The 13,871-nt window shown below is 35.7% G+C and overlaps 1 protein-coding gene across 3 annotated transcripts in view; it reads left to right on the plus strand.

The window, feature by feature from the left end:
* Positions 1-250: 250 nt before the first annotated feature.
* The window catches only part of LOC132268614 (protein CHROMATIN REMODELING 4), a 28,620-nt gene continuing 14,999 nt past the window's right edge, over positions 251-13,871 (plus strand). The window contains exons 1-4 of one of the 3 annotated variants that reach the window (XM_059769443.1): positions 251-876; positions 4,738-5,051; positions 5,533-5,634; positions 5,780-6,571. In XM_059769443.1, coding sequence (XP_059625426.1) covers positions 4,836-5,051; positions 5,533-5,634; positions 5,780-6,571 — 1,110 coding nt within the window. In that variant the 5' untranslated portion in view covers positions 251-876; positions 4,738-4,835. The remainder of the gene's footprint in view (positions 877-4,737; positions 5,052-5,532; positions 5,635-5,779; positions 6,572-13,871) is intronic. The other 2 variants (XM_059769449.1, XM_059769454.1) reach the window with 2 other exon arrangements.

Consider the following 13,871-nt stretch of genomic DNA (forward strand, 5'->3'; position numbering starts at 1 on the left):
CACTTTCAAAGTTTCAAACCCAAGTAGTAGTAGTAGTAGCGTTCAAACCTTTTCATCTAAATCTTTTACTAAAACTGTACTCCAGTACGGTTAAATACAATCTTAATATTTATAGTAACTGTAGCATTATTTATATGTAAGTAACAATCACAATTTATCACAATAAAAAGTGAAAGTTCAATAAAAAGTGAGACTTGAACATATACTATATATGAAGAGTATGAACATCAGATCATGTAATAATACGAGTATATACATATATGTGTATGTGTATATGGTAGAAAAGCAAAAGCAAAAGGCTGCAATTGCAAAAGATAGGACACTCTCATCAGAATCCATCAACACCAGCAAAGAGCAATTGATGGCGGCGATTATGAGAAGTTAGGAAAGAGAGAGAAAGAGAGGGAGAACAGTCACACACGCATATAAACATACACACACTCTCTCTCTTCTTTCTCTCTCTAGAATAATGAGAGCGACGAAGGATAAAGAAAAGGGAAAAAATTGGGAAGTGCGAGGAGGGAAGAACGGGACATGCGTCTGGACGTGCCACGTGGCGAGATGCCACTGGATGGATGCTTTTTCTCCGGCTCCCACAACAACACAATCCCTGCTGCCATGTCAGATGGAAAGTGTTAACCCCGTCCTATGACCACGGCGAGTCCGTATCATATGCCTCTCTCTCTCTAACTTTCTCTCTCTATTTATTCGTGTCCCCTTTCTCTCCCTCTCTCTCTTCTCGTATCTCTCGTTTTTGTACTTCATGCCCTAATCTGTCTCTCCTCTTCACTCTCTATACATATAAGATAATCTGGCAAATTATCTGTATTGATTTTATCTCTCAATTTCTTGTGTTTTGATCCATTTACAAGATTGGTATGTTTCTGTATCTATCTGGTTACTAATATCTGTTTGTTTTGCTCGGTAGATATCTTTGCGAGTGTTCCATTTTCATCAAATTTTAGCTGATTCTTGTGTGCTTTGGTGTTCTTATTTAATGTCAGTTTTTTTTTTTTTTTTTTTTTTTTGTCAATTTTGTGCCATCAGTTTCAATTTCGTCTAACAATTTGATCTTTTGGGTAGTTTGGTAATCTGATTCCAAAGTTTCTTGTTGCTGTGCGGTAATTGGCAAGTTCTTACTGAAATGAGGTTTTGGGTTCAGCAGGAGTTGAATGTGTTTTACCACTCAAGTTTTGGTGTTTGATTGTTCAAATTGGCAGTTTCTCTGTTTCCATTTTTTTTGATTTTCCGCAATGATGTTTTGTATATCAGTTGGGTTTTACCTTTCTAGTTTGTATTTTTTTTCGGATGGTGATTTGAGCTGGGAATTTAGGAATCTTGTAAATGAGTGCCATTGTTATATTATCCATATTCAAATTGAACTCTGGTATTAGGCTATTAGCTATTGATTTGAAATTTTATAGGTTTGATGGCTGTGATGAAGGAGTTACAAAAGTTATTTGCCTAGATATTATACTTAGCTTTGGTTTACTCTCTGAGTAAAACATTACATAGTACTTCACACTACAAGTGTGTTTATTGCATGGTTGTGTTAAGGTGGTCTTCTTCTTCGTAGGCAACAGACTTGTATTATAATGTTTCAATAATGTATTCACATTCAAATTGTAGTAACGTGTACCTTTCTTCAATTGTTTGGTAAACATAGATATATTGTGCTACTTATAGCTTTAGATGGCTTTAAAATGATCTAGTTATAGTTCTTGAGGAAACCTTATTATTTGTTCCCGTATCCGATGCATTTCTTTTCTATACAGTGCCGTCTAATTGCTCCTATAGTCACCTTGCACTTTTGGTAACTTTCTTTCTAAGTACATTCTTGTGTGTGTGGTTTTGCAAATGCTTTTATCACATAACTATTTTTTGGCATGTGTTACACAGTGGTAAGATTTTCTCATTTTAGTTCCTTATTAAAGTACATTCTGTTCAGTGGGTGGAGTGGAGGGTATTTATGCTACCTAAAATTAAACTAACATTGTGAACGGTATGCTACTGAATGAGTACATCTTAGAGCCATTCATCCATCCTGAGTGAAGCAATTGATTTTCCTTCAATGATAGTGCGGGTTAGGGTTTTTCTTCTTGTGTGTGTGTGTGTGTGTGTGTGTTAACTAGGACGTATCCTACCTCTTTGAGTCCTCGATTAATCAACCCATATGCATGTTGTCCCTTTTCTCGCATAAAGTGGGCAATTACCAAGCTAGAGGGGTAAAACATGAACTCAGGTATATCATGCATTTTTTAGTCTGACAAATAAATCTGTCATATTATTATGCATTGATAAAATAATGGAGTTATTTACTTGCTCCGTTAGCTTAGATTGCACATTCCTAACTTGTTCTGGAGGACATTGCTTTTGGGCCGCATTTTCTATCTCTGTAGCCGTATATCGTTTTGTAGTTTTAGTATTTATTTTTCTTATCACAATTCATAGTAAAAGGTGGTACAATTGAATTCATTGGAGTTCCATGCATATTGTAGATCTAATTACTTTTGAAATAATCATTGGATTGTTGTTGTCTTCTTTATTAGTTCAAAATTGCATGCCTTCTTATGTGTTGTAGAAGGTGAAAGGAGACAGAATAAATCTTAGAATCATTTTCAAGATTAGTCACAATTAATAATATTTGGAGGTTAATTAGTGTGGTTGTTATGCACAACCATGTTATTAATGTTGGTTTTATTCATCATTGAAGATGGAATTTTAATGATGAGATATTTCTCATTAGGCTAGGTTTGATTAGAAAGAAAAGAATGTTGGGAAGTGGAAGTAGTAGAAAGGGAAGTGAGAATGGAAAATAAGTTTTTCTACATTTATTTTGTTAGGATGAAAAAATTTGAAGAAACTTGTGAGAAAGTTCCAAATAAGGTTTGGAGCGTAGTTCTCCGTATAACTTGAGTTGCTCATAACGGACTTGGCTGAGTCTGGTACTCATAGATATATCGGTGAGAATCAGAATCACATGAGATTCGACTGAGTCCTTAGATCGTTCGAGTTTCGGCCGAGTCCCTTGATACTCAGCCAAGTCTGCACATATGATGGTGTGTAAGGTTATAAAATTTCACGATTGCAATAACTGATTCCATTACGCTATGCCCGATATAGCCCCGCATCCGTTACAACACATTCGTGTCGGCGACTGCATTCTTGTATTCGAACTATTGGAGAACATGGAATTGCAATTTTTTACTTCCCCAGAGTGCTTTTATTTTTATTAAACAAACTAGCAAGCCTAATTGGTTTTGTTTTAGATCAGTCATCTTCTTATCCAATTGTTTATGTTTCTTTTTCATTGGAAAAATAAAAAATTTAAACTCAACATCATCTAATCCAAATTCAAGATATAAGAATTCCATAAAGGTGGTTAGAATCCCAAAGCATAGATAGAATAAGTTTAAGAAAGAAGCACTCATAGAAGGAAGGACATGTCTGCTAATTTCTGGAATGAAGAAAGGAAGCGTCACAAGGTATAATTGGACGTCAAAATTCAAGCACCACTTTCAGGGGAAATAAATATTTTCCTATATTTTTTGCAGCAGACACTTTTTGGAAAATAAGCAGTTACAGAAATTCTACTTTATGAAAGCTTTTCCCTTTCTTGCAATCAAACTCCTTAAAGATTGAGATTTTTTCCATTTCCAGCATTTTCCGTAAAAAAACATAGCCTAATGGTTTCAAAGATGGACTATTAGTTATGCTTAGCGGTCCATGTTATCTACTATGAATTTCTAGTATTAGAAACTGTTTAGGATATAGGATAATGTCTACAGCTTTTGAACATATCTGTGTCAACTAATTTGTTGACGTTGACACCAGTGAAGAAGAAACAAAAATTCTTCTTGAGGCTTGATGTATTATATTGTTTCTGATGCACAGAATCATCAAGGTCTCATCAGCAGTTTCTGGAAAATGCAGTTCCAAACCTTTTTCAAAGGGGTTCATTTAAGTTGGCAAATCTAGATATTTTGTAGGTTGCCAATCATTGGTCAGAATAGATTCTTTAGTATAAACATAAATATGAAGTTGAAGTTGTCACTGGGTGGCACAAAGTTCGCAGATGGAGATTATTGATCAAGATGGCGTGTTACGTTAGTTAGGACTGAAGTTGATTGGCCATTGCTCAGTACAAATCAATTAGAAGTGGATTATTGTATTTCCTTGCTTGTTCAGTGATTTGATTTAATTGACAATACTGTGATGTTGCCCGACATAAACCTTTGTGATTGGACTAACATCCGAGGACATTTGTTTGTGTACCTTGTTGAATTTAAATTCTGTAGATCTTTGAAAAATAGGCCCTCTCATGAAAGTTTGGAGCATTTTATTGATAAAATGGTGTGTGAGTTGCTTCAAGGTCTTCTTTGTAACCTGAAAGTTGGGTTTAACCCGAGGTCAAAACTTGAATCCACGATCTAACCAAAAAAAAATGGTTTCTCATGTATCTGCCATCTTCTTTTATTGTTGTCTGTGAAATTTACATTGTTCTGTTTCTACCTGTCTCTACATAAGCATCTTATTTCACAAATAAGGCTAGCCCTCTTTGTTCGACTTTGCTAAATTCTATTCTTATATTGATGAATCTTCAAGAACATGTTTGCTTGATTTCAATATGCTATTATTTTTGTCTTTCTTTTTTTGTTTGTTCATTTTTTCCCCATTTTGTTAAGGATACCATTCAATGTCTCTATTGCTAATGCCTTCAGTATATTTTAATTGCAGGAATGGCATTCCGAAAATTTTGATACCTGAACTTTATCATTGACTCTGATGTTATTCCTGTCAATGGTATTCATAAATGTAACATCCAGGATCCAAAGATGAAGGAGAATGGTCCTTTGACTACTAAAATGATTAACAGAAACTGGGTCTTGAAGCGCAAACGGAGAAAGCTTCCATGTGGTCCAGATATGTCCAATGATAAAGATGACAGTTCCATACCCTTGGAATCTCCAACGAATATTTCTTCATCAAAATGCAAGCTGAAAGAAATGTGTTCTGATCAGTCTATGAACAAGAGGAAAGGAAATGATGGGGTGAGTTATCTCTTTTCTCTCTTTATATCTCTTCATCTTCTTCTTCGATGAAAAACAAAATTTCACATCAAGAGAAGGAAAAGTACAAAAGGCAGGGGGCTGCCTCCTTGAAAGGAAACTATAGAATGCTGCAACTGTGAAAACTACAAAGGCATAACATCACCACTAGCACAATGGCAATTCCTCGAAATGGCTCCCCTTTTGTTTCAAGAACAATTGTTCTCTTTAGCAGTTTTGGCCAGCTGATGTTGTCCTTATAATTAGTATTTTTCTGTTTAATATATTTTGTTACTTCCAGTTGGCTCGTGCTTCTCCATCTTTTGAGCAAGCTACATCATACTGTTGTTCTAAACCAAGATGGCAATAGAATTATAGAACACAAGAGTTTGAAAACCTTTTTCTCTATTGATGCAAATTGACGGTGTTATAAGCATTTATAAACTGCTTGTGACTTTTGATCTGTCTTTTCTTTACTGTCCAGTACTATTATGAATGCGTGATTTGTGATCTTGGTGGGAACTTGCTGTGTTGTGATAGCTGTCCTAGGACCTATCACCTTCAGTGCCTTAATCCTCCTCTTAAGGTATGTCTAGTTTATTTATGATAACAGAAGATGTGTTTCTCATCATTCCAATATTTTGTTCAAATATGTTAAATATTTAATGCTAATTATTATTTTCTTCTCTTTTATGTTATTTTTATATTATCTTTTAATTCATCTCCTCAAGCGCATTCCAATGGGAAAGTGGCACTGCCCAAACTGCTGTCAGAAAAGTGATTCGCTTGAGCCCATAAACCATCTAGATCCTGTCCCGGAAAAAGCAACAAAGATTGTCATTGGAAAATCTAAAGCTGGAATTAAATCATCTGACTCTGACAAGGTCTCCCGGATTTTTGGAAGCTCCATTCTTGGAAAGAAAAGGTCTTCAGGCAAAAGAAAATCTTCGTTATCTCACAGAGTTCTATCTGTTGAAAAAACTCTAAATTCTTCCCATGACAACGAATCTTCTAGTGCCAACCCTAGTCATCCATCTCATGGTGGTTCTATAGGGGGTAATTCTTCACATGTGAATGTTGATGGTGAGAAGAAACCTGAGTTGTCTCTAACAGATATACCAACAGAAAATAAGTCACCCTCTGCTTCTAAGGAAGTCTTGTCTCTATCTAGGATTACAGAGTCAAAGTTGAATGATGTAGTTCCAGAGAAGAAGCCTGACCTGTATTGGAACAATGCATCTCCAAGAAACAAACTTGTCCCTAGGTCGGATGCTGCTATTCAGAAAGCCAGGAAAAGAAAGCATAAGCTTCATATTGGCGGCAATCAAAAGAAGCCTAGAACTGATAAAGGTAAATTCAGTGCAAATAATTCTCATAAACATGGACCCAAAACAATTTCCGCATCTCCTGGAGCCAGTAAACCTCATCGAAAACGTAATACTGCTAACAATGGGGCTTCTGCATCTCTGTCAAACGAGGATTGTCGATTCAAAAAAAGTGTGGATATTCAGCGAAAGGATGAGGTATCATTTTTTTTTTTTTCCGTCTTTTTTGTTATTGGTGCTTATTCAAGTTCAAACACCTCTTTTCTTGCTGATTAATTTTGCAATTTATGGAACTTTTCCTCATGTTATAAAATTTGAAGCTTTTCTTTTAACAATTAATTGTTCAGTGCTCAAAATAGGGGACTATCTTTTCTTCCTGTTCAAAATGTGAGAGTATCGCGAAGAAATGATTGTTGCACATTGATAATTAGTGCTGCATAAATGATTGATACGCTTTTATGATCCAAGCATTCAATGCACATTCTTCAAGCCACCTTGGGGAGTGGAACCTGATTCTGCATGTTTACATTGTTATTTTAATTGCAAAAAAAAGGAAAAAAAAAAAGGAATAAAATTGTTTCTTAGGATATATTTATTTATATATTTGGGACAAATTTTACTACCATTCCCAATCAACAATCCATCTTAGGAGTTCCAATATGTTAAAAGGATAAACATATTTTCACGTTCAAGTGAAAGTTACAAATTTTTTGTAATTCTCGTTGTACATTAGTTGATATATTAACATCCAATTCGGAAGAGTAATTTGGAAAACTGGAACACTTTGTCTATTGACTTTATAAAGTGCATATTTATTTGGAGGCATTCAAAGAAGGAAACAAGCTCTTTATTTATTTATTTATTTTATTTAAAAAGAAAAAAAGACAAAAAAAATTCAAGTAAAGAGAGAATGAGATATTGTGCACAACACATATGCGAAGGTAATGATGCAGGATAAGAAGAGAATAGCGTTTACTACTTAATGACCAGCTCTTTGAAATTTCCAAAGAGTTAAAGAGTTCCTTGGAAGAACTCATAAAATAATTCTACTGCTCATCTTCAATAATGAGCTTAAATCCCTTAAAGAACCTCACGTATTGTTCTTTTCAAGAACAAAAGGATGCAGATGGGGTACATCTAGTAAGAGATTCTTACAATCCAAGACTTAAAAACATGGTTTTCAATCAAAGATGCAGTCGTGGTACAATGAACGCGGGATGTAAGGCATTATGTCAGACCTTTAACACCATCAGATGTGTGTGCTAGTTCGTTTAAGTCCCTACACACTCAGTCGAGTCTTATGTGATTCCAATTCCTATTGATATATCGACCATTATTACTCTGTGGATGCGTAGAGAATCACCCAGGACTAGAGGTCAAACCTGCCCATAGCTTGGTTAGTTGAGGGGAGAGAGTAATGAGCCAATAAATGTTGTACTACCTCTTTAGGAGAAATGAAACATTATTAATAAGAGCCACTAATGAAGAGATGAAGAGGTTTCTGGAATGGAAACACAAGAAGGCTATTTTTTTTTTTTTGATAAATAAAAGAATATTATTAAAAGACGCTCAAGAGGGGAGCGAAACCCAAGGAAATACAAAAGAGGACAAAGGACTCAAGCCTTCATAGAGGCCAAAAAATTAACAATTTCCCCCAACGATCTATGATCTCTCCCTGAAACCCAACAAAAAAGAGTTGAAATAATCGAGAATTTAAGTACCGAAATCGATATTGCCTTTCCTTCAAAGTATCTCCTATTCCTTTCAAGCCAAATACACCACCACACACAAAGCGGCGTAGCTCTCCACGCATCCTGATTGAGAGCCCCCACGTGGCAACCTCTCCACATCTCAATCAACTCTCTAGTAGATCCTGGCATAACCCAATAAAACACAAATAAGCTAAGCATCAAATCCCAACACTCTCTAGCCAAAGAGCAATGAATAAGAAGGTGATCCACAGATTCCTCATCACGAAGACACATATAACAACGATTGACCACCACCTGGCTTCTCCTTCTCAAATTATCCTGGGTTAAGATCCTACCCAGAACCGAAGTCCACACAAAGAAAGCCACTTTGAGAGGAGCCTTAGAACGCCAAACAGACTTCCAAGGAAAATGAACTCTAGGATCAAAAGAGAGGCACTTGAAGAAAGACCTCACCTCAAAACGCCCCTTGGAGTTTGCGACCCAATACCAACAATCCGAATCCTCCACCACAATCCTCTGGCGATATAACAACTCCAAGAGACGAATTGCCTCATCAATCTCCCAATCCTGAAAGGCACGCCTGAATCGAACATCCCAAACCAGTCTCCCATTATCAAGATGATAACAATTAACCACCAAGGCCTGCCTATCCGAAGCAATCTTGTAAAGCTGAGGAAAGGCAAGAGCAAGAGGAGCATCAACACACCACACATCCTCCCAAAAACAAATCCTCCTCCCATCTCTAAGACGAAACCGAATGTGCTTGGAAAAATCATCCCAACCCGTCCGAATAAATTTCCAAACTCCCACCCCCCGAGGATTTCTAACTTCCAAAGAGCTCCACCCTCCTCTCATCTCTCCAAAACGACAAGCCACGACCCTCCTCCAAAGCCAATGTCTCTCCACACCAAACCTCCACAACCATTTTCCAAGAAGGGCCTTATTAAAGGGCACCAATCTACGAAGACCCAGCCCACCATTCCGAATAGGCCTGCATACCTGATCCCATCTCACCAAATGGAACTTAAACTCTTCACCTCTGCCCCCCCACAGAAAATTACGCTGCAACCTCTCAATCCTCTCCGCAACTGAAGATGGAATCTGAAAGAGAGATAAAATAAGTGGGAAGGCTAGAGAGGGTACTCTTAATCAGAGTGACCCTGCCGCCCTTGGAAAGATACTGCTTCTTCCAATCTGCCAACCTTCTCTCAAATCTATCCACAACTGGAGGGTTGATGAACTAAGGGTTGTTTCGGAATCTGTAGAAGTCTTACAGATTATGAAAACATAATGAACGATTTAATGCACACATGCCAACATAAAGCTAATCAGCCTTATCATACATACCTGCTCATTTGGTTTTCCAAAGAGGCCTATAAAAGGCATGAGAGAACCAATAGTCCCTCATAATAGCTCACTGTTTGGCCAAGGTGGGCATGTGAGTTACTTGTCATGGTAAAAAACCTCCTTAACTTCCCAATTGAAGAAAAACATTTTAGCAAGGGATGGGGAACCATAATTGGGAGCTCTATAGAAGCCAAATGGTAATTGCTAATAGTAATCCTTGCAATTGCATTTTATCACCATGGGTGCTTGATTACTCAATGCAGCAATTTTCACTTCATCTGCACAAGGGGTTCTTTTGTGTGCCAAAATTGCAGATAAATGGGAAGTGGAACCCGAACTATCTGGCTCGTCGCCAATTATTTCACTGAGTATAGTGCTTCAAATATTCGGACAAATGGAATCCACAAAGATGCTGTGTATTTGATCCTTTTGAGTAACCTATTGCACAATAGAGAAGCGATGTTGAAAGTCCTCTTTGTAGTTTGTTCTTACCATAGAGACCAAATAACAGCCAAAATAGCACAATTTACAACATTTTCCCTTTAGATCCTCCAAAACTAGGAAATGACATTACAAAAAGGAAAACAGGTGAGCAGGTGGCACCCATCTGACTCTGGAAGTGCTGAAAGGGGAGGTCCATAACTCCCTATCAGAAGAGTAATGATGAAATTACTTGTCAATAGCTTCACAAGCTGACCTGCAGTTATATAGATAGTAGGAGGAGCCATAAACCGTTTTTGTTCTGAAGCATAGGCCTAATTCCTCTTTAATGCAGCATTCCAGCCTAAAAGAAGTGTCTTTCTGACTATAAATTCACCTTGCAAACTGATTGATCCACTGTTAGGGATCTTGTGTTCCAGAAGGGGAAAAGCCATTTAAAAGGTACAAAGGCTGTCCAATTAATCCTCACAAATAACGAGGCCCTCCATCCTCCACTGAAAAGTGGAGGAAAGATCTGATGGAATAGAGCCCTGGATTAGAAAGGGGCCAAGTGCGCGTTCTTGAAAATCCAAAGGCAAATGTAGAGTTTGTGGTCCTTTGAAGAGTTTGCGGTGAGCCCGCTAGTCTTGTGAATTATTAAAAGTAAACCATTGGGGAAAAGTATGGGGAGTTGTGGGTGGGTTCAGAAGAGAGTGAAGAAGTTCTGTAATTTTTCCTATTGCAATATGTCTGCTGATCAAATGTGTTATATGTAGTGATTCAATCAAAACTGAAGCCTAACACATAAATTATAGTGTGGCGTTCTATTTCAAATTGTGTCCGGTACATTAATATAGATTGCGATTCATAAAATAAAATTGAAAGATATAAAATAATAAGCAAATACATATAATATATGGGAAAATAATTCACTTGAAATATGGTCCGTTACTCCAAACACTTGACAAATAAATTGTCAATTATTTATTCTTTGTGCTGTAATATTAAAAATTCAGATGTTAATAAATTACATTCTTACATTGGTTCATTGATATAATTGATTCATAAAGCTTTGACAAAGCTCTACAGTGAGATAGACGTTTAGACGTTCCCCTTTCAATTATTCACGTTGCTTAAAAAAAAAAAGTTGCTAAAGTTCTCCTTAATCATTAATTCACCGAAATTTTCTTTCCTTATTCACTAATTCACAATACAAAATTTTGTAATGTGTGTATGCGTGATGTCTAGTGTTTCACCCAAAGCTGAACCCCATAAACCTCTGAATGTATATTGTTGAGTGGGATCATCATTGCAAAATCATGTGTTATCGCATTCTGAATTCTATATATATTTTGTATTGCATATCATAGTCCATTGTGTACTGTAAGATACATTCTAATTCATAAATAAAATGAACAAAAATATAATATGTTGAGAAAAAAAATCTAAAAAGTAAAATCCAAAATTAGCAAGAGTAATGTCATTGCAAAATCAGGACACTGATAAAATGTTTTTGGAATATGAGATTACATTGATTGGTAAAGCTTTGTACAATGCAATAAAAGTTTAGATATGTCCACTTTCTGGCATTCACCTTGGGGGAAAAAGGTTTATTTGTCAAACTCCTACGATGTCTTTAATAACTATACCTTACATAGTATTGGTTGTGATGTGCTACCAATCATTAACATTTGAACTTTTATGTTATGGTATTAAGTTGTGATGTGCTACTAATCATTGACATTTGAACTTTTATGCTATGGTATTTAGTTGTTAAATTTTTGCCCATAATGGCAAATCCCCTCGTGTTTTCAAAAAGGTTTGAAAACAATAGAGGTATAATTATTAGGCTTCTTTTGTAGAGGGCATAAAATAAATACGTCAAATTCTAAGCTGCATGTATGGGGGGCTGACAATTTTGTGAAGGAGGCAAAAGGATAAAAATATTACATCACTAATAAAATTATATTTAAATTTTTTTTATTAAAAAATGCCAAAAACAAGTAAACTGTGCAAGTATTATATGTGTTTGACACGTACCATTTCGTGTACCATATACCTTTTGCAAAATACTGAATAGTGGTGATAGATATCGTCAACACATTGTTTTATCTTTAAATCTTATAGAATCATATTTACCGGAGCTTGTACTGTAAGGTGTTGACCATGGGATATACTAGAAAATATCTCAAATTTTTTGCCTCTCTCCTAAATTGATTTGTGATCCAACACCAAAACATCTCTAGCTTCAGTTGTTTTAAGATATTTGGAATGTGTCTCCTGAAGAGGAATAACCTTTAGGCCTGTTAAAATACTAAAATTTTGTCGTTTTGTTTTCTGATATTTATATATATACATTTATTAAAATACAAAAGAAGGGGCCTACCATGAATGCATATACAAGATTAATAATAAATAATGGTTACCTCAACCAAAAAATTTATTGAAATATGGGCTCTTTCTAAGGTCAAAGGGTCCAATAAATCCAACAAATTTCTTGATATTTAAGAAGGCATAAATTTTCAGTTAAAAATTTCTTTGCTGTGGTAGAGTTCTCATAATCCTCAATGATCCTCAGATTTTACTGCCATAAAATAACATGAAAGGAGTTAGAGAATGGACATCTTACTTCTAGCTGTCAAAAGTGCACTCGATGCATTTAAAAGGAAAAAAAATTAACTTTCCCTTGCCACAGAACATTGAATCTAAAAAAAAAAAGGAAATTGGGCCCATTGTTAATACCAGCCATAAAATTAAAGTTGACAGAATGATTGAAAATTTGAAATCTCAAGAAATTGAAGTACAAGGAAATCAAGTCTAATGCCAGTCCGAGCCCCTCATGTATTTGTCCTTTATTCTTTAAAATTGATAACAAATCATTAACTATTACTACATTCGTACTGGCATATGAATATTTATTATCTTTGCTAGGAATGAAAAAAATGTAGTAAATCTAAAGAAAGAACCATTGTGTGTGTTGTAACTAGTAAATGGTAATAGAGAAAAGGATTTGAACTCCACAATTTATGTAAATTAGGTTCTAGTGACTACTGTAGTTTCTTCACATTTAAAATTTCATGACTTATAGGAAATATAATATGTATCTTCTTTCAAGGGAGGATTACCATAACATGTTGGGTCTGGTCATTTACGGAGTAAATCATAAACTCATTTATAGTTTTGTCGATGGATTGTCTTCAATCTTAACCTGACATAAAAGACAAAAATGGTTTAAATCTGGGTACTTAAATTGGTTGGGTTAAGAGGTTGCATAGGGTCTTGGATTTCGCAACAACTATTGGCAGCCTTGACAGGGAGCTGGTAACTTAAACTAGTTTAACTCTTTTGAACTGATTTTATAATTTATTTCTTCTGAACAATCAAGTCCCCCATGGAGTTTGCTTTGAGTGGCACCCTCATGGGAATAAAAGTTGAGTTGAGGAAGAAAACGCACTTGGCAGCTTGCACACAGAGTCAGTTCTTCTTGTTTTGGAATCCTGTGATCCTTCCATCTGACATTAAATATATTAGTTTTGCACCCATACCTTACACGGAATCACCTCAAGTGCATCTGATTTAGATAAATAGTTGAGCACTACTAACTGTCAAACTGACAACATGATATATATATATTATATTGTTTTATGTGTATGAGGGTCGGAAATTTGCATGACACGATCTGATTGCACGGAAGCACCTCAAGTGCATTTGATTTAGATTATGATAGTTGAGCTCAAACGGTCAAACTGACAACATGATATTTATTGTTTTACGTGTACGAGGGTCTGATATTTTCATGACGTGATCTGATTGCATTCATTGATTTTGTTTTCTTTTATTTTTTCTTAGCTTTACTATCTTAATTCTTTTTTCATATTGAAAGAACCCATAAACACACTCTTATACTAGTGTATATTTATGACAAGACTGCTTGAGTGCAGATTCAATGTTACCTTACCCGTTGTATGTCAGTGCAATCAATGTTCTTATATATCACAGTTCGATACCATTCTAATCTG

This window comes from Cornus florida, unplaced genomic scaffold, assembly GCF_030987335.1.
Source record: "Cornus florida cultivar Cherokee Brave unplaced genomic scaffold, ASM3098733v1 CherokeeBrave_3.0.0_Hap2_Chr01, whole genome shotgun sequence".
NCBI lineage: Eukaryota > Viridiplantae > Streptophyta > Magnoliopsida > Cornales > Cornaceae > Cornus > Cornus florida.